The following is a 19,529-nucleotide window of genomic DNA, read 5'->3' as shown; positions in this document are numbered from 1 at the left end:
AGTATTTGTTAATGTGCAGCTGTCGATGTGACGTTTGTGGAATAATTTTGAACTTAGCCACTATAGCCACAGCCAAAATGTTGCTTTAAAAAAAAGAAAAAACATTATTATGCAGAATATTCTCAGTCACATGTTTTCCCCTTCAAACTCACATGATCCAGTCAAAGAAGCAATAAAAACAGTTTAACAGAATTAAACTCACCTCCCAGCTTTATTTAGCCAGCTGTGCCATGTAACTTCAATATTCAATATAAAATAATGTCAAATTTCAACATTCAACAATTTCAACAGGAAAAACTTACTGTAATTTAAAAATGATAAATTAACCCTTTACAGTAGATTCCTATGAAAAGAGTCTGCTTTAGATTTGATCTTTGGCTCTCCTGCAACTCTTTTAACCACATCTGCCAATTGTTGCATAAGTTTCCACATGAGAGAGGAAACTTAGATTTACTGAGATCAGCAGCAGCAGATTTTGAGCTAAAGAGCTAATAAATAAGTGAAAATGACTGTAACGTGTTCTGCAGAGTCTAACTTGTGAATGGTGGTCAGGTAAAAGCTGGAAAGTAGTTGTGGTTTGTTAGTAACTTACACAGCTATAACACATTGTACTTTGATTAATAAGTTTTAAAAAAAAGTGCACAGTTTGTGAAAAACAGGGTCAGAGTGAGAGCTCTTCACTTTATTTTCTCCTGTTCCGCATTTCACCAACTTTCTCTTCCGCCAGTTCCGGTAGTGAGCCAGTGACCGTTCTGTGATTGGACCTTCGCGTGAAACAGCCCTCAGGTGTTTGACTGTAAAACAAAAGAGTTTCTGTGAAAAGTGACACACTGAAAGACTGTCAGTGGAGTGGAAAACAGCTTTTTATGTTATAGGACTTGTAATGTATCCTGTATAGGACCTGGATGATAAACACTGGAAATGTGTAATAAGGAACACATAGAGAGATAATATAGGATATATTATCCCGACAGATCCACCGGCAGGTGCACTTCACACCTGCTTCCATTAAAACCCACGCTCTCTGACACTCCCACAGTGTGGGTTGAAACTGAACCACGCAAAGTTTCACTCCTGTTCTGTGTCACTGCAGACTGCGATTGCGCTTTGTACTTGTTTTATCTAACAATCTGCTGGATCCTTGGCTTAAGGTTAACTGTAGGTTGCACGGGATGAACAAAACCTGTTGCAGCGGTGGGCGTTTGAATGAACAGTTTCACAACAGATCTAAATAACTCTAAACCTTTTTAAAAATTAACAGAGTATATGACATAAAAATAACTCTTTAGTGGGCAGAATGTGCTTGAAGCGAACCACCCCCACAGCACAAACGACCTTTATGATAACTCGATTAAACACCGATTTTTTTAAGGGGCCAATAAACCAACCCATTCATTTGAAAATAAAACTTCGGCTCCTTTATTCACAAGGGGTCGCTCGACATGTTTTGACTGGGGACTCTCTTTTTTTGTCCTTATACCGGAAGCCCTTCCTGAGGTAAGCCCAAAGGGGTTTCCTGTGATCAAACCTGGGGCCTTTTTTTTTCTAAGGCACATCTGTTAAACACCACACCTTCAATTTTTGGATATTTTAATGGTGCAACTTGACAGGCAATGTTGACATTAATGAAGCTCCCAAAATAAAATTATAAATAAAATGATAGCCTATAGGGTGAATCTGGGGCTTTGAGTAGTTCGCTTTCCGCCCTCCTTTAACAGTGACAGACCAGCAAAAAGAATATATCTATATTCATATATAGTCACATGTGATTATTTTTGAGCTCGGGTGGATGGCAGTGGTGTAAAGCTGAGGAAGAAGGGGAAGAAGAAAAAGAGGAAGTTAAGTAAACAAAATGACCGCGGTCAAGCGGAAGGATCTCACTGTGTTACCAGTTTCATGCAAACATCTATGAAAATCTGTGAATAAAAAAATATGTACACCAGTACTTACTGTTATTGTGTGCATAACGTGGCACCTATCCGTATATGAATCGCTAATAACCTATTCACTAATTGTTTAGTAATGTGCTACACTTGAGAGGCTTTGCGTTGTGTGCCCTTTTTACATCCCACAGTAAATATTGTACTCTTTGTGTGTGTGTGTGTGTGTGTGTGTGTGTGTGTGTGTGTGTGTGTGTGTGTGTGTGTGTGTGTGTGTGTGTGTGCGGCACCTGTTTGGATTCGCTCTCAGCAGCCACAAATGGAATGCTCCGCTCTCATTCCTTATATGGGCATATTGCGCCTCAACAGGAACTTGGTGTCTCTGTTATTATTGTCCTCCCCGTGAAGTATTTTTTTCCCAGTCCTTCTAAAATCAGGAATTTTTGTTTTTATACCACAGTAAAAAAAAATAAGTTCAGTAAATGTTTGAGACATTATATAGATAGTTACAGGGGGTTATTTTAATGCTGGGTATTTTTTGTGCGCATGTGAAACAGTCACAGGTTTTTGTTTCCTGTCGGAATCGATTTGGCTGCGCTCCTTCTATTTCCGCGTCTGGGAGGGGAACAGTGGTGTGATTTCAGAGAACTCTTATCAGTCAAAATGCAGGTTGGTAAACTTTCTTTAGTTTGTTAAAAGTCACAGCGTATCGGCTGTGAATAAGAATACTTAATGTCATTTAAAGCCGTGTAACGTGACGACTTAATTTTCTAGATATTTAGCAAGCAGTGTCTGTGAGCACTCAATAGCTTTACACTTAGCTAGCAAGCTAACCCTGTAACACTTCAAACCAGTCAAAAAGTCTCGGAATAGTCTGGGACCAGAGTTGAGACGATTACTGTCAAACTAAAAATAAACGTTGGCACACGAAGACTTTTATATGGTAGCAGATTTGCTAAAATATTTTGTGGAAACGATAAAAAAAAATGTAAAAACTTTTAACCACTGATAAATCCAGTGACCTGTAGTCTTTTAAAAAATGTTTATAGTTTATTTGAGTTTAATAAGTGTTTATTAAAAGGGTAAATAACAAATAATGTTTTGATGTTAACTTTTTAACGACCTGGAGCCTATACTACGAAGCGAGTTCAACATACCCAGGGCTGTGTTTCCGTTATCTGGATTCACTCATTCTAACATTGGCTATCAAGATAAGCAGTCACCCAAAGCTGGGTATCAGCTTGCTAAGTCACATCAAAGGGGATCTATTGACCAATCTAGTAGGGACGTTTCACGGATCATGAGGCTTTTCTTCCGCAGAAAATGATCCCAATGAGTGCCGCTAAAATATGATCTGCAAACAAATCCACTCAGTTTGTGATAAAATAGGAGTATAGCAGAGCTCTTATACATTCACTTTAAGCAACTATAAAACACATCCAGACCCATAGAGTGCACATGCCTTATCTTAGTCCATAGCACTATCTTAGCTTATTTGTTAGATCAAGTTAACTCGTGGAAGTAATTTGTTTGCACAAAGACTGACCTTGGAAATGTCATGTTGTTTTTTCACATCACATGGAAACCCAGATTAAAAGAAACATTTTTCTTTTCTCTTTAGGACCCAAATGAAGATACAGAGTGGAATGATATTCTGAGAAAGAAAGGAATTCTTCCTCCCAAGGAGACACCTAAGGAGGATGAAGAGGAGGAGCTGGCCCTCCAACAGCAGTCTGTTGGTAAGAGGGATCAGTCATTCTTTGTAGCTTAAACTGCAAAAGGCAATTTTTTACCCAACCTAACATAGTTTGCAAATACCAGTTAAATGCACATGAAATATTCAGATGTATTATTTGATATGTTAATGTTTTTTTTTCTCTGATCAGTTAAAACATATGAGGACATGACGTTGGAAGAGCTAGAGGAAAATGAAGATGAGTTCAGTGAGGAAGATGAAGCAGCCATTGAGATGTATAGGTAAACAATACAACAACTGGAGCACAACTCAAGTAGAGTGGAACAAGAATAAATAATTTCAGCTTTATGCTGGTGGTTAGTTGCCTGTTTGTTTACACCTTCTGCTTGCACCCATTAGACCTCTTGATCTGTTATTTTTTTGGTGAGGTACTGTTAAATTATCTTGGGAAAAGCTGATTTTAACTATAATGTGGTAGTTAAAAATATACTTAGTATTTTCTGTTGGACATGAAAAAGAAAACATTTTGCTAGAGAAGAAAATCTCTGTCTTAAACTTTTATTGTGGATTGATAGTCATGTGAGTTTGTCGGGGTACTGATGTAGGCTGCGTCTCCTTGCAGACAGAAGCGTCTTGCCGAATGGAAAGCAACCCAGATGAAGAATGTGTTCGGTGAGGTGGCAGAAATCTCTGGACAGGACTACGTCAAAGAGGTCAACAAGGCTGGAGATGGCATCTGGGTGGTGCTGCACCTCTACAAGCAGGGGTAGGTCATCCAGTAAGCATGAATGAGGAAAATATCGAGTGAAGTTTTTCATTTCGTGTTTATAAGGGTATATTTACCATTAATCTCAGTTATTTTACATGCTTTTTCTTTGAATAGACTTAGCACTTCCAGGTTGCTGTTATCATTAAAATGTTTTAATTGAACAGTCGGATTATGTTTGTTCAGTTTTATATATTGCAGCAATTAAAATGCTATTGAACAAAATCTCAAACAAATCTACTTTCAAAGTTAGAGAGAATTTATTTTTGGTGATGTGAAAAGCTGTTCTAAATCCAGAACACTTGGAGGTGATCCTGGTATTTTGAGCAGGTAAACTGCAAACCGTTGCTGTTTAAAATACAATGTCTTGTAATTCTTAAAATTAAATTCTTTGATTTGTTAAATTACCTCAAATTTATTTGATAATGTGTTATTTCCATTCTTTATATGCTTCTGCTTAGATATGAGTATTTTTTTTTCTTTTCTTCATGCACTTGGTTGCTGTTTGAATATCTGTTTTTGTGTTTTGTAGTTTGGATAAAATAAGAAGGGATCAGTTAGCCAATGGCAATCTGGAGCTTTTGTAATTAACTAACTGGCCAAATAATTAATGCCATTGGGCCATCATTGTGGCTCACGTCCCCAGTACTGTGCCTAAATGTGATTCGTATTGGTATAACCATTCAGTACTGCTGATCTGATGCTGTCTATTTCATATTCCACACACATTCACTTGGGGCAGGAAACAATTACTGACATTAACATTAACTGACATTACATTAAAAATGAGCAACTGTTGTCACAAAGTTTACCACCAACAGGTCAGTCTGATGTTTTCTCTCCATTCATCTCCCTTACCAGCATCCCTCTGTGCACCCTCATCAACCAGCACCTGAGCACATTAGCCAGGAAGTTCCCTCAGACCAAGTTCCTCAAGTCCATCTCCACCACCTGCATCCCCAACTACCCCGACCGCAACCTGCCCACCATCTTTGTTTACTTCGAGGGCGAGATGAAGGCCCAGTTCATCGGTCCTCTGGTCTTTGGGGGCATGAACCTGAAAGTTGAAGGTAAGAGGCGACTTGCTGACAAAACCGAACATTTTTTAAGCACAAAACTAACTAACTGACTGTAGGCCTGACAGACCTATCTCTGAGTGGATACAATGATCGTTTTGTGTTGTTTTAAACTGGAAAATATCAGGAAGTAGGTACACAGGTGTTGGCATTTAATCTGAAATTTGTTTTGTCATGTTTTCATTTTTCAGCAGTTGCACTTTTAGTCAGGCAGTTTGGTTTTAATGATAGGTACTGTTAGAATTCTATTAAGTCACTAAAGCTCGTTTGAGAGTTATGAATTTATTTTCAGTACATCTCAGTGTATTGCATGTAACTTTGGACGCTGCAGTTTGTCAATCTGTTGAGCGATATTGCATCGGCTATACCTCATGTTATGCGATTGAAGTGTCTATAATTCATGTTGTGTGTCCCAATCAGAGCTGGAGTGGAGGTTATCAGAAACTGGAGCCGTGAAGACAGACCTGGAGGAAAACCCCAAGAAACAAATCGAAGACAAGTTAATGTCATCGATAAGAAGTTCACTTCATACACGAAAAGACAGTGACTCAGAGGATGAGGATTAAAAAAAAAGTAAACACCTGTAACTTCAACCACAAAAGCCGTGTGACAGCTACATGGAAAACACTCCGAAGACCTTAAAACCGAGCAGAGGGGGCGGCTTCTCCTTTGTCAGCATGTGCGTTGTGTGTTGTAACCATGTAGGTGGCGCTCTTATACTGGATCAGTCCTGTATTTGGACAGGCCACTGGGCTGCTGGAAATGTCAAACCTGCATTATGATCATCCTACAGTACATTTCAGCAGGGGAAACAACAACTGTTTTGTAATTTGAATAAACATTGAACTGTATCAACTACGTCCTCACAAAAGCATCACAGACGAGTTTTAACTTTTTTTAATACCGTTTCATGATAATTATGTCACAAAATGTACATGTACATTTAATTCTGGTAAATTAAATGTGAGTTCACCTCTTTGCCACAGCGATCAGTGACAGTTTTGTGTTGTTTTGTTTTAGATACTCATGTCTTGTGTAACAATCTGCCAAATTTGCTTGGTGACAGTTCCCGTCCAATGACACCAATTTTTTATTTATTTTTTTGCATTTGCAAGCAACAAGACACACGGCAGCTTTAGCAACACACTTCAGTTTTTTTCCAGCTATACAATCAAATTGTTTCTGTTAACAAAAAAGTTACAGATGCTGTTGCGTGGTCCATCAGTTGATTTTGAGTGTGATGTCCGCAGGTGGATCTGCCAGCTGCTCTTCTTCTGATAGGTGTGTGTTTGTTTGTTTCCTTTTACAACATCCCCTCTGGCAGACCTCGAATCTTCTGTTTAATTAGCAGGAGATGAAGAGAAAGAGTCAGTCACTACATTGAACCTGAGTAGTAATGCAATTAAAAGTGATACATGCTGGCTAATTCTTAATCACTGGTTCACTACTTCTTCACTACCTGAAAAGGTTAAGTCTTTATAAGCAGAAGAGAAATGAGTGGAAAGTATGGGGTGTGTGTGTGTTTTCGAGAATGTCTGCTGTATGTGCAGAGAAGAGATGAAAATGTTTCTGCTGTTTTTAGTCTTAATAATGGAAAAAATGCACATTTTCACTTTAGCGCCATAGTTTTTGCATTTATTATATTTCTGAAGTGTATGGAGTCAATTTTAGAGGTGCTAAAGGACAGTTTGGGCAACTTTTTCATGTGTGCTGTGCCAAAAACATTTATTTCCCCAAATTTTAATCTAGTTTCTTAACTGTATTGTTTTGCCTACGTAGACGTTTTTTAGTGAGATGAAATGAATTGTGGGAGCAATAAACAGTTCCTGCTTGAGCAGCTCAAAACCCCTTCAGCTTGCAAACACTGATTAACGTGAATGGCTCACCAGCCAAAAACAGTTTACTACCTCCAATTGTTAAGTAGGAAGTTTTAAAAGTCCCTAAGCTTGAGAGATGACCTCAATTGTCTGCAGTTTTTCCTATCCTCTTCATTCATAACCCTGCTCTGAAATCTCCAAGTAAAAAAATCAGTTAAAAGCATTCAGATCTGTGTTCTCACCAAAAGTACCACCTTCTTCTTTCTCCTCTGGGAAAGCTTTGGTGAAAGTCGCATGAGAGGGTGAACTGAATGAGACTGGAGGAAGAAAGGGAGAGAGCTTCATGAGGATCTGCTGAGTAGGCCAAAAGACCAGAATTTCGCTCCAGATTTCAGTATTTAAAGTCGCATTTGCCACCTGCTGTCATGCTGTATCAGCTCTGCGAGCGAGCCGACAGCATCCAAATGGCCAGCTCTGAAACTGAAACTTACTTAGGTTTGTTTGCCGTTTTCGGGGGTGAAAAAAAGAGTCTTTAGATTCGTTCACTTCAACAGGTTTTGAATAAAAATTCATAATCAACCTGAAAGCCTCAAAGCAGATGTTTTGTGTTCTCCTTTTCCACCCATGCTGCCAATTGAAATGACCAAAAGCAGTTTAAGCACTGCATTAAATTAAAGCAATAACTCTCGAAAATGACAAATAAATGGAAACATCAGACACTAAGTTTGATTGGTTTGCTCATTTGCTCACCTCTTTTTGTACAGCTCCAACAGAGTTGCGTGCTTTGGAGTAATGAAACAGGAACTGGGGGGGGGGAGCAGAATCAGTGAGCTGGTGCTGAACAAACAGCAGAAATGATGGAAAAGTGTAAAGACAACTAGGGAAGAAAACCTACTCTTTTGAAGACATTCTGAACCTGCTCCTGTGGGGGAAGGAAAACAATTAGGCATTAATAACAGAATTAAAGTTCTCACACTCTATCCTGCCTCCATTGACTCTTGAATACAGTAAACAGGCAAAACAGCAACAATTCACCAAAACGTAAGAGAGCACACAATGATTCCAGCTCTGTTACTTCCTTTGGGTATTGTGGTATCATGTCATGTTGTCTTCCTGTTGACTCGGTGGCTCACCTGCCCACTCCATAACTTCAACAAGAGATAAACTTGGGTAGCAACCCAGACACAGTCATGTTTATCCTGCTAACCAGCTTTTAGACGGTTAGCAGGATAACCGTCTAAAACTGTCTTTTTTTAGAAGCACTTTTTTTTTCATTTCGTCATTTCTCCTCTTTGTACTTCTGCCTCTGCTGTGATGTAATGTTTTTTATTTAAAGGACGTGCATTTGACACAGCTTGCTGAAGAGAATTGAAATTTGACATGTGACCTTCTATTGAACTGGACTTTTATTTTTTAAGGATTAGTTTGTCAGCTGTGGTTTGAAGGTATGGTTTTTCACAAGTCAAGCATTAAAAGCAGTTTTTAAAGTCATATAGTTTGTGATCACATGTCGAAAACCCCTTTAAAGTGTTAGCATGAGGCCTATAGCACAGAATAGAATAGAATAGAAACCTTTAAAGTAGCTTTAAAATGTTTGCCTACCTCATTCTGGTCTCTCCGCAAGACACCACTCAAATCATCACTTCTGATCCCTCGCACCTGCAGACAAACAGTACACTTATTTACAGCTCGAAAGCTGGCAGTGAATGCAACATAATACCTTTTACCAGTGATTTTTCTATTCTTACTTCTTATTTTCCCATAAAACACAACATCAACACTGTTTGGAAGTAAAATAGAACATTTGTACTCAAACTTCTAAGTGTCTGTATATTTCTTGTCACAGAGTTGCTCAAAGCACTGAATGTGTGGCTGAGTGCAGATGACACTGTTCATCAAACTGGCAATAAGTAGTGCTAATTACACAAGAAATGTAGACCAGAATGAGTGGATCATCCACTAAGTTAGGAGGAAAATAACAACAGCAAAAACAAAAATTGTAGAGACTTTGAAAAATGCCTCAGTGATGGAGGGATGATTGTAAATGAAGAGTCTCACTACCTTTTGTAACACTATGCCGTCTTCCCACTGATCAAGAGGACTGGCATCTGGATAAAGATACACATAATGTTAATACTTATCGATGTTTTTATAGTAGGGCAGCATAATTCAATAAATGTAATATTGTAATTGGACTGATACCACGACGTCATGCATATGTAGTCCAAAATAATAATTTAGAAGTCCTTTATCATCATTTATTGTATTTTTATGTGTTCAAATTTCATATTATTATTAAGCCTCTAATATGAGGAGGCTGCTGGTGTATGTTTGATGCAATACTACATATGACTGTGAGGCTCGGGCTGCTCATGAGTGACTGTTATCGAACGACATGCTGAAAACGTTCAAGCTTTCCTCAATAAGCATCTTTAAGCTGTCAAAGAAACATTTCAGAATAATAACATACAGGTTGGAGATAGTGTTATGAATTTCAGAGATCTCATTAAAAAACCTATTTGGACCGACATCCACTGGTTCTGTATCATTTCATTTACAATTTTCTCCATGTTAACACGTTGCTGTCTGCATAGATGTGCTTACGTCACTGTCACTGTGCGTTTCAGAGTTAAAACAGAGCGCAACATTTTAATATGAGGTCAGGTAAATGCTTTCCATCCAGGTATCACACTCCTTCATTTAGAAGGGAAATTTATTTGATAAATCATTTTAATAGGGGATGGGTACTTGTAATAGAGTACATTTTACATTGATATAATTCTACTGGTACTAAATTTGAATAATAAATGCATTTTTTTTCTCTTACAATGAGTCATTTATAAAAGATTTCCCCAGTCAGAGCACAGCACCCAGACTGGAGTAAGACTGTACATATTGTACCAGTTTTTGCACTTGCACACAGTGTGACTTTTTTTTAAAAAGTGGGATGACCTTGAGCTAACATCACCTATAGGGGAATTTATGAAGAATTATTATTAATCAGAATCATACATTATGCCTATCACATCTTGGTGTATCACCAGTCACCATTCATTACATCACAATCCATTCACTACATACCAATTTTATACTTTTGTTTAAAATATCCAGTGAAGAAGTCTTATTAATTAAAAAGACTGCGCAAGATACTGCTTCTTTGAGTACAAAGCACATCAACCTATATTTATTAGCTCATTATGGATCTATACAGCACTGATAAATCATTCAGTGACAATGAATGATTGAGTTAGAACTTATTAACCATTTCAATGTTGGCTACGTTGTGTTACATTGTGGTGTTAGTCCCTCTTTAATTGCCTCTGAATCCACCTATGCATTGCTTTTTTTTTTTAACATATACTGAGAGTTTAAGTGCAAGCTGAAATAGTCCTACAACTATGACTCAGATATTCCTTATTTCCTGAAACCAGTGATGAAGCCTATTTGTTATATAGTGAGCTAGAATTTTCCACTTCTTGCATCAGGATTAGTATACCATAAATAATTATTTTAAAAACTTACACTAAATATACGACTGGCTTCATAACTTACAGGCGCATTCATAAAGATATAAAACCTTAAAAAATGCACTCAAAATTGCACTTTGTTTATAAGCGATCACCACTGAAAACAACTTTTAGAGCATGATTAATTTTAGCTGCCAAAAACAACTCATGCACCTTGACGATGGTATCTGACTCAGTATCATGCTTCACCCACCTGTTGTGCTCCAACATCCAAAGCAAATGAATAAACACAGCAGAAAAAGTTGTTGCACAGCTGACAGAGTCATATCTCCACTTTCTTCTTCTTCTTTTTTCTCTCTGTGTTTGAGGAAGGTCTGCTTGACGTGGCTCTGCTCTCCGGTCTCGTCTCCTAACAGCTGTGAGTGTTCTGAATGCATTGCCCTCTGCCCGCAGCACTTTAAAAGCACGCAACTTTGCTGGCTGACATGCATCTCCTCAGGTGGCCAATCACAAACACACCAATCTGAGCATCAGCAAACCCGCTTGCGCAATCTCCAACGCACCTTGCACTCCCTCCATCTCTCTCTCTCTCTCTCTCTCTCTCTCGCTCCACTCACAGGGCGTAGAGTTGGAAAAATACAGAGCACTTGGAATGTTGAGCTCTGGGAGTATTGGGCTGTTTTGCTGCGTGGACTGACGTCAAGTTGATAACAAAGATATGACTGGTCTCCTTCAGGAAAAGGAAAGTGGATGGTGAATCTGATTAAGAAAAACAGCCAATAAACTGCATTAAATGTTAAAAAGATTACCAGCATTTAATGTGAACTCCTGCCGGGAAATCGTTATTAACGAATGATAACTGTATGAGGTACTCACATATCGCCTAATTAAGATACAGAAACAAATGGACACTCTCAGGTGATTCCAAAGATCTGCAGCTATAAATAAATATGAGGATTCATGCTCTCTTGTTCTGGTCTTGATGTAAATGTTACTGGGATGCGATTGGACGGTGATTAATTTTTGTATGAGGAGATTTGAATGAGCTTGAGTAATATGGTATGTTTGCTTTAGTCAAAAAGTTCTGCTTTAAAACAACCTAAAGCAGCATGTTGTTGTTTCTGCTGGGTTATCACATGCTGTAGTACGTTCTTACAGGACACATTATTTCTAAATGACTTGTGTTAAATCCTGGCAACCCTGGACTTGCAATATTCCTGTCACTTCAAAGATAATCTGGAAATGTCAGGCAATGAGTCTCTGCTTCGGGAAAACCAAGAATTGAGCTTTAACTTGTTTCAAACCCCTTTAGAAGCCTCAACAGCTTCTAAAAGTTTCTGAACACAAGAGTTTCATCAACTAGGGAAGTCTAATTTTTCAGCTAAATCTTATTCTGAGAAAGTAAGACTGGCCTGGCATCTGTTAGACTGAAAACCCTATGAGAAGCTACAGGGCAAGTTAAAGCTTGCTAAAGCTTCCTGAAGTAAGCATTCATAGATAGATAGATAGACCTGAAGCCTGCATACGTTGTTGTTTTATTTAACAGATTAAGCAGCACACCTTGTGTCAGGTGGTGCTGTGACGTGGACACTGTATGTTATTCTTTCAGGGATTAACTGTTCTGAGCGAGTAGACTGGAGGCAGAGCACCGCACTCATATTTCCCCTGACACTGACACCAGATTTTGTACCAAAACCTACTAATAAAGGTGAATCTGCATTGTTACACCCTGGAAACACTTAATTTTTTTCTTATTCATTGTTTTGGTTTTCCTATTTTTTTTCCAGCGATCAACTCACAGGTGATTAACACCCGATTCTGAACCTCTGCTGTGTTTTTTAACCTCTTTTTATTCATTGTTTTGGTTTTATGAAAAAAATCTGTCCCACAAGAAGCAGATAATCTGTTATCTGTGATAGACAGACTTTCGTTGTAGACAGGCAGAGAGGAATATATTAAACCAATAAATTACACAAAGGTTACAGACAAAAATGATCTAATATTTTTGATAATCTATAATTATCTCTCACCCCAACCGGTCGCAGCAGATGGCCCCGCCCTGTCTTCAGCCTGGTTCTGCTGGAGGTTTCTTCCTGTTAAAAGGGAGTTTTTTCTTCCCACTGTCACCAAAGTGCTTGCTCATACAGGGGTCATATGATTGTTGGGTTTTTCTCTGTATGTATTATTGTAGGGTCTACCTTACAATATAAAGCCCTTTGAGGTGACTGTTGCTGTAATTTGGCACTGTATAAATAAAACTGAATTGTTTTTAATACCTTTTGCTTAAAAGTCTTCATAAGAAATCTGCATAAGAAAGACGGACACTTTTCAATGATACAAATACTAATTTCGTGCATTCATATTTTGCTGTTTTGCAATATGTTTTTATCTTTCTGTAGCTTTGCTTTTATTCTGTTTTGCATGACTGTGGGTACCAGTGCATTTACATAAACCCTGACTGAAAAGCTTAAACCTTAAACATAATTTAAGTGATTATCAAATGAAAAGTCTACTCAACCTGCTGATTGAGCCTCTTTGTCATGCAACAAAGGGAAGGGGGAAAAAGCAATAAACTCAAACATTGTTTACTCTTGAATCTTTCAAGTGTGCGTATATGAAGATCTGGTAATCAGGGGTCATCTTGTGTGATTGCCTTGTACAAAAACAAAGGAAATGGGAATGACTGAATCACAGAGAAACAGTTGATTTGTTTCTCATTTTGAAAAATAGACATGCTCCATTCCACGGCACTTACGCAAAAACCAAATGCTTGATCTAAAACAGCAATGACGGATCTGATGAGAAATAAATGGTTATTTTTTCATTTGTACTTTCAGTTTAGGTAACACGTATGTACGTACCAGTTTTACCTTTGCTATTCAAAGGAAACACAAAAAACTATGATACCAAGCTAATGAAGTTTTTGAGTAGCAAACAGTGATATAGCAATAAGAAAATTTGCAAAAATGATGACTTATGTAACTTTAACATTGCCTTTTACTACTTTTAAAATAAAATAAGGATACTGGGGTTTGGCACAGTGACCGCCAAGGTGATTGCTCTCTGGTTCGGTACAGCTTTTATCTGTCACACACATCTTTGTGCTAACAGACAGGTGTTTCATTAAGTCTCGCTGAGGTGGCCATACTTTTCACCCTGTCAGAAAATAATGATCATCACATTTTTCAGTAATCTACGTTTGTGGGCTACAGTCAGAAGATAGTTCTTATTTTCTGTTTGGGGTTGGGTGGGTAGTGTTTTTCCCTAAATGGTAAATGGACTGGTTCTTATATAGTGCTTTTCTACTCTGTCTGAGCACTCAAAGCGCTTTATACAACTAATTCATTCACCCAATCACACCCATTCACTTCTAAGCTTAAGTGCTAAGTATCTAACATTCATACACATCCACACTCTGATGGATGCATCGGAGAGCAACATGGGGTTAGGATCTTGCCCAAGGATATTTGGCATGCAGACTGGAGCAGCCTGGGATCGAACCACCGGTTGATCTGCTCTGCCACCTGAGCTACAGCCACCCCAAATGAGCAGTAGAGACTGTTATATTAGTTAAATCATATCTGTTAAAGCAGAGCTGTAGCTATAATGTAGCAGGTTAGGATGCAAAACCATATTTTTCAGTCTATGGTCTCCTGTGCTTCCAGTTCTGATCCTCTCTCTTGTGCTTGTGCTCCATGGCTGGTCTATGGCTGCCCATCTGGCACACCTATCTGGCACACCTGGCTCCAATCACAGTATCACCAATCCTCCACCCTCTCTCAATGGCATCACCTCTTACCAGTTGCTATAGAAACAGCCTCCTCATTTGTTGTTTTAAGTTTTCTGTAATGAATTCCCTCGTGATCTGTGGCGCTCCAACGTTGACTCTGTTCTGCATGTGCCAGTCAGATGCTCTCTTTGTTCAGTCTGCCATAATCTCTTTTTTTCTATATAGTTGTGGCCAGGTTCTGACATTACTGGAGTTTTTTTTTTTATGTTAAGAAATATTGATTTTTGTCACATAATCTTATCGTCTCCATGTGCAGGCATGATTGCCGCCTAGAAATAGACCACGAGAAGGTTTGGGTTTTCTTTTTATATGATCCTGGGCATCTAATTGCATGATGCAGACAAATAGGAGGCATGTATTTTAATCATTCTGAAAATAAAGTTCAAAATGTTAACCTACAACAGGTGTGTGGACGACAGGACTGTATATACACTTAATAATTACACAGCAAGACACGGAAAGGAGAAGAACTTGGCTGGAAGTAAATTAAATTTAAAAAATGGCAGAAAAGTGAGCACAAGAGGGCAAGAAGGATGTGCTGAAACAAGGCAGAAAGGGCACTAGAAGCACAGGAGAGGATAATTAGTGTAAAATTGATGTAGGAGCTAAACTCAAAAGGACAAAAAATGATATCATACCAGAATAACAGAGGAACAGAAACAGAAACAGGAATGTAACAAACATGAAAATTCAAACTTCAAGCATTAGAAATGTCATTGAAATGTGTCAGTGCAGGAAAAGCAGACAGTGTGAAATGGTTCTACTGGTTCTTCTAGAAAAATATTCACTGGTTGTGTGGTATACACAAGCCTTGTCCACCACAGGACATCTTCACTTGAAACCCTCAGCTACTGGATTCTTCTGTCTGTCCAGAAACCCTTTAAATTCAGGGCCTTTGGCCATATTGATTAAAGAAACTCGATGAGTTTGGTATCTTTTTCTATTTATCTGTTGCCAGTTTTATTTAGAATAGATCGTGTCCGAAAAAAAAATAAAAAATCAGTTTCCATGTTACAGGGGGTTGAGTTGTTTTTCCAAGTGTGGACATGCTTGTCAGCGACACCGGACCCATTAAAATAAATGAATTCACGTTGCAGCATGAGGTCACAAATACGGATTGCTTCTTCCAGGAAGTCAAAATTAAAAATTTCACAGGATCTCTAAAGCTGTATCACTGCTTTCTTGTAAACAAATGAAACTCCAGTTCACCGTGACTGTTGCGCATTATTTGTATACTTGAAGCCTCAAAAGCATGTTTTTCCTCATAAACTATTCGATTATGTGAGATTATTGAAACTATTCTGTTTCTTCCACCCATCCATCCCCAGCAGCCTGCTGTCACTCTGTGTTCAGCCTTTGTTGTAACTGATCATCGGTGGAATAAGGTGAAACCAATTCAAGAATATGAATCTCACTGAATATGTTCTCATGTGTGAATCTTACAGTAAAGAGGAGGCCTCCAGAGTGCTGCTAGCTGCTACCAAAAGCTTGACAGTGTAATTCTGACAGCCACTATTTGCAAGATTAGAATATTTGAAACCTGGATCCAATGAATCAGGAGACATTATAGCTCATCATTTTCTTTCCATCTTTCAAACCTTTTATTGTTATCTTCACTACCCTTCTGTAGAAAGCGAACCGTAAGTAACATGATCCACTGAATATTATTAAACAAGTGAGACAGATACTATTCAGCCTCTGAGGAATTCACGTCTGTATCACCACATGATCTGATTTTTCACTCACTGAGGTGAGAATTAAATGCAGCTCTCTATCGTTCCACCCATTAACAAACATCAGAGCTGAATTTTCAGCACTAACACGAAGATTTCTGAACACTACCCGTCACATACATGACAGAAATATTTGTGTCACACTCTCATGGCAGTATGGCGCATGATGCTTCCCTGAACAAAAATTGCCCATTAGCATCCCAAACACTAGTGATGTAACTCCCCGTGGTCGTAGGTTGACGTTTGTGCCATGACGGTACAGCTGCTGCCTATGGGTGCACACGGCGGTGTGATCCAATGAAGAAGTGTCCTGCAGTCTCGAGGTTCCCAGTATAGCATTTAGGCTGATTGGTTTGTTGCAACAGCTGCTTCACTACTATGAATCTCTTGAGACGCTTTTATATTGGATAACCCAAGCTTGCTGCCTCTGTTTGTGTGTGTGCGCGTGTGGCTATGTGTTTGATTTGCTGCTACATCGCTACAACCTCCTAAAGGTTATGGGTGCTTGATTGCGTATGACTGCACAAAGACAGAGCACCCTTCTTGCGTTGTATCACTTGGAGACTAGAAAGAACAAAGCAGAATGGAGAGCAAAGCTTGAACCTCATCCACCCACCAGATGTCCGCTGACTTCTGCGCCAGTTTCACAGTGTGCTCTGTTTACACCCACTGGCTACTTTGTTAGTTACACTTTGCTACTGCCAGGTTTGACCTCCTTTGGCCTTCAGAACTACCAAAATTCTTTGTGATACAGATTCAATAAGTTGCTGGAAACATTCGACGGAGATTTTGGTCTTTATTGGCATGATAGCATCACACAGTTGGGCCATATCTAAGCGTCGTGCTGTGTATGTTTCACTATTCAAGATAGGACGGATCCATGTGTTCATGTTGTTTATGTCAAAATCCGACCCTACCACCAGAATGTCACAGCAGAAATCTATCAGAACAACCTTATCCAATTATCTACTGTCCAATTTTGTGAACCCATATGAAGTTCATCGGGTTCCTGATGATAGCTGATGTGAGTGGCATCCAGTCTTCTGCTGCTGTACTGACCTTACTTTGAGTTTGATTCCATAAAAAGTGACAAAAACATTAGCATCCGTTGTGCGTGGGAAGAAAACCTCTTTTTACAGCGAAAAAAAACCCCTAAACTTCCAAGCAAGCACAGAGTGCGCAACGACGTAATGGGAAATTCACAGAGAAACTCGCGGATTCTTCCACTGACCGCTGCGGCTCACCTGCACCAGGGTAAACCTCCGCCTACCCCACTCCTGCTTTACAGGTGAAAATAGAGCAACAGGACCGCTAGTCTTTGACTTTATTTATTTTCTGCTGTGTTTTACTTGCATCTATTTGAAAGAGTGAGTGTAAACACACAAAAAAAATTATTTTATTTTATATGCTGGAATGTGCAGAAAATAGGTTTAAATATTAAACAAATTTCTTTCAGTCAGAGAATGTTGCATATAATTAAATTTTTGCTTGATGCATAAAGTTAAAAGATTAAAACTAATAAAACAAGTTTTAAAAGGAGACTTTTCCATTTGATTACATTTTGTATGATGGATTATGCAGAAAAAGTAGAATTGGGCTGAAAGATCTATCGCTTTATCACCTATTCAGGTTGTAAATCGTGTTTTTAAAAAGTAACTAAGTAATTAATTACTTTTGAAAATAAGTAATCAGTAAAGTAACGGGATTACTTTTTTGGTCAAGTAATCAGTAATTAGTTACTGATTACTTTTTTCAAGTACCTTGACCAACACTGTTTGTAACAACAGAATACAGAAGAGCATATCCTGAGTTTCAGTTACCTTTCCAGCAGCTTATGGATATTTTCTCTCCTTCGGGCCAACTTAAAAATGGTTATACAATATATATGAGATCCCAGCATAGCAGCATTTTCTGAAATACACGGACCAGCTCATCTGGCACCAACCTTGTTCAGTGTCACTTACATCACTCTTTTCCCCTCGTGAAGATCCTCATTTTAAACGTCAGCAGGCCATCTTTTCACCATGTCTGGATGCCTAAATGGATTGGATTGGTTGCGTGTGATCAGCTGGTCACAAAAGTGAAACAGAATGGTTGCCAAATTGAGACTGAATTTGCCAACCGTTGTTGAGCTTCCCTTCTGCTTTTAGTTATCGATGAAGTGTAATTGCAAAGAAATAAAGATGTAGGCCTAAGAGGCTCCAAAGATCTTTTAAATTGTTTGTCTGCCTTTCAAACCAACCAGAACAACAGGAAGCTCCTCTCCAGAGTCAGCGTTTAACAGAAAAAAAGATTCTTGATATTCCATTGTTTTTTGTTGGTGTGTTTACCACACACTGGCATTAACGAGTGAGTCCACATCACACTGTTGTTAAGGCCCATCAATGCTCTTCTCCTTATTAACCCCATAACTCAGCTTGCCCCGCCAGCAGGCATTACATTTAAAATGACCCACAGTGTCGTATCTCACATGGTCGATGCAGCGCAAGTGCTCCTCGGGGAACCTGAAAACACATACACTTTAAAGGGCATTGCTCAACACTTTTTCGTGACCTGTGATCAAATTATACATATATATATATTTTGCTCGAGGATGTGCACAGTAACATGATTTGATGCTTTAGAAAGGAGACAAAAGTTGCTATTATTTCTATTATTCTTTTGATTTTAAGAGATTTCTTATCACAAGAGGTAAAAACATCATGAAGCTGGAAATGTTTGATGACACCTCAAGGGACATGGCAGAGCTACAGTAATTTTCTAAAAGTTATAAAATCCAAAATACTGAAAATATTTTTTTTCTTTGGCTAGCAGCATAAACTGGGACTCACAGTGTTAACTTTGACCTACTTGTCACTGTTAAATGGAGCTGTCATCAGAATCTAACAATGAAATATAAGCAATTGGTTTTAGTTTGTAAACTCTGTGGTTGAATACAGAAAACAAGAAAAAAGGAATTTAATAAACCGTAACCTCTACCATGGGTCTGGTCCTCTGTTATGCTCACATGGTTTGGCTCTACTTGTCCCCTTAAAAGGAGGGTAATTGCGTTTATCCTGTGATGAAACATTTTCATCATGTCTGTAGTGGTCTCTTCTAGCAACACAGCCCCATCCATAGGGTGCGGCTGAAGGCTAGCTAAAGAGTTTGAAGAGAATGAAAATGATGCGAATCGTATGCACAGTCTGCAGTTCTCAACCCAGCTGCATGTGTAAGGGAGACTTGAGACTGACATGTTACTCTCAGTCCCAGTCATCAAACTAATAAATAAAATAAATTAATTAATATTTTGGAAGAATGGTTT

The 19,529-nt window shown here is 38.6% G+C and overlaps 2 protein-coding genes across 2 annotated transcripts; one reads left to right on the top strand and one right to left on the bottom strand.

Moving 5' to 3' along the window:
• Positions 1 to 2,418: 2,418 nt before the first annotated feature.
• pdcl3 (phosducin-like 3) lies at positions 2,419 to 6,407 on the top strand. Its single transcript, XM_040034778.1, has 6 exons — positions 2,419 to 2,549; positions 3,502 to 3,619; positions 3,767 to 3,857; positions 4,199 to 4,342; positions 5,204 to 5,412; positions 5,839 to 6,407. Exons 1-6 carry the CDS (start codon positions 2,544 to 2,546, stop codon positions 5,982 to 5,984), a joined length of 714 nt encoding a protein of 237 aa, XP_039890712.1. The 5' UTR covers positions 2,419 to 2,543; the 3' UTR covers positions 5,985 to 6,407.
• On the bottom strand, positions 6,113 to 11,358 carry nms (neuromedin S). The gene is made up of 7 exons (XM_040034780.1): positions 10,956 to 11,358; positions 9,297 to 9,343; positions 8,838 to 8,894; positions 8,131 to 8,157; positions 7,986 to 8,039; positions 7,478 to 7,552; positions 6,113 to 6,754 (listed from the first exon to the last, which is right to left on the bottom strand). The coding sequence occupies exons 1-7, from the start codon at positions 11,191 to 11,193 to the stop codon at positions 6,722 to 6,724; spliced, it is 531 nt and encodes a 176-aa protein (XP_039890714.1). The 5' UTR covers positions 11,194 to 11,358; the 3' UTR covers positions 6,113 to 6,721.
• Positions 11,359 to 19,529: the final 8,171 nt, after the last annotated feature.

Source organism: Simochromis diagramma, unplaced genomic scaffold, assembly GCF_900408965.1.
Source record: "Simochromis diagramma unplaced genomic scaffold, fSimDia1.1 OVJJ01000091.1, whole genome shotgun sequence".
Taxonomy (NCBI): domain Eukaryota; kingdom Metazoa; phylum Chordata; class Actinopteri; order Cichliformes; family Cichlidae; genus Simochromis; species Simochromis diagramma.
Note: the sequence above shows the minus strand (reverse complement) of the source record. Positions and strands in the feature narration are given on the sequence as shown.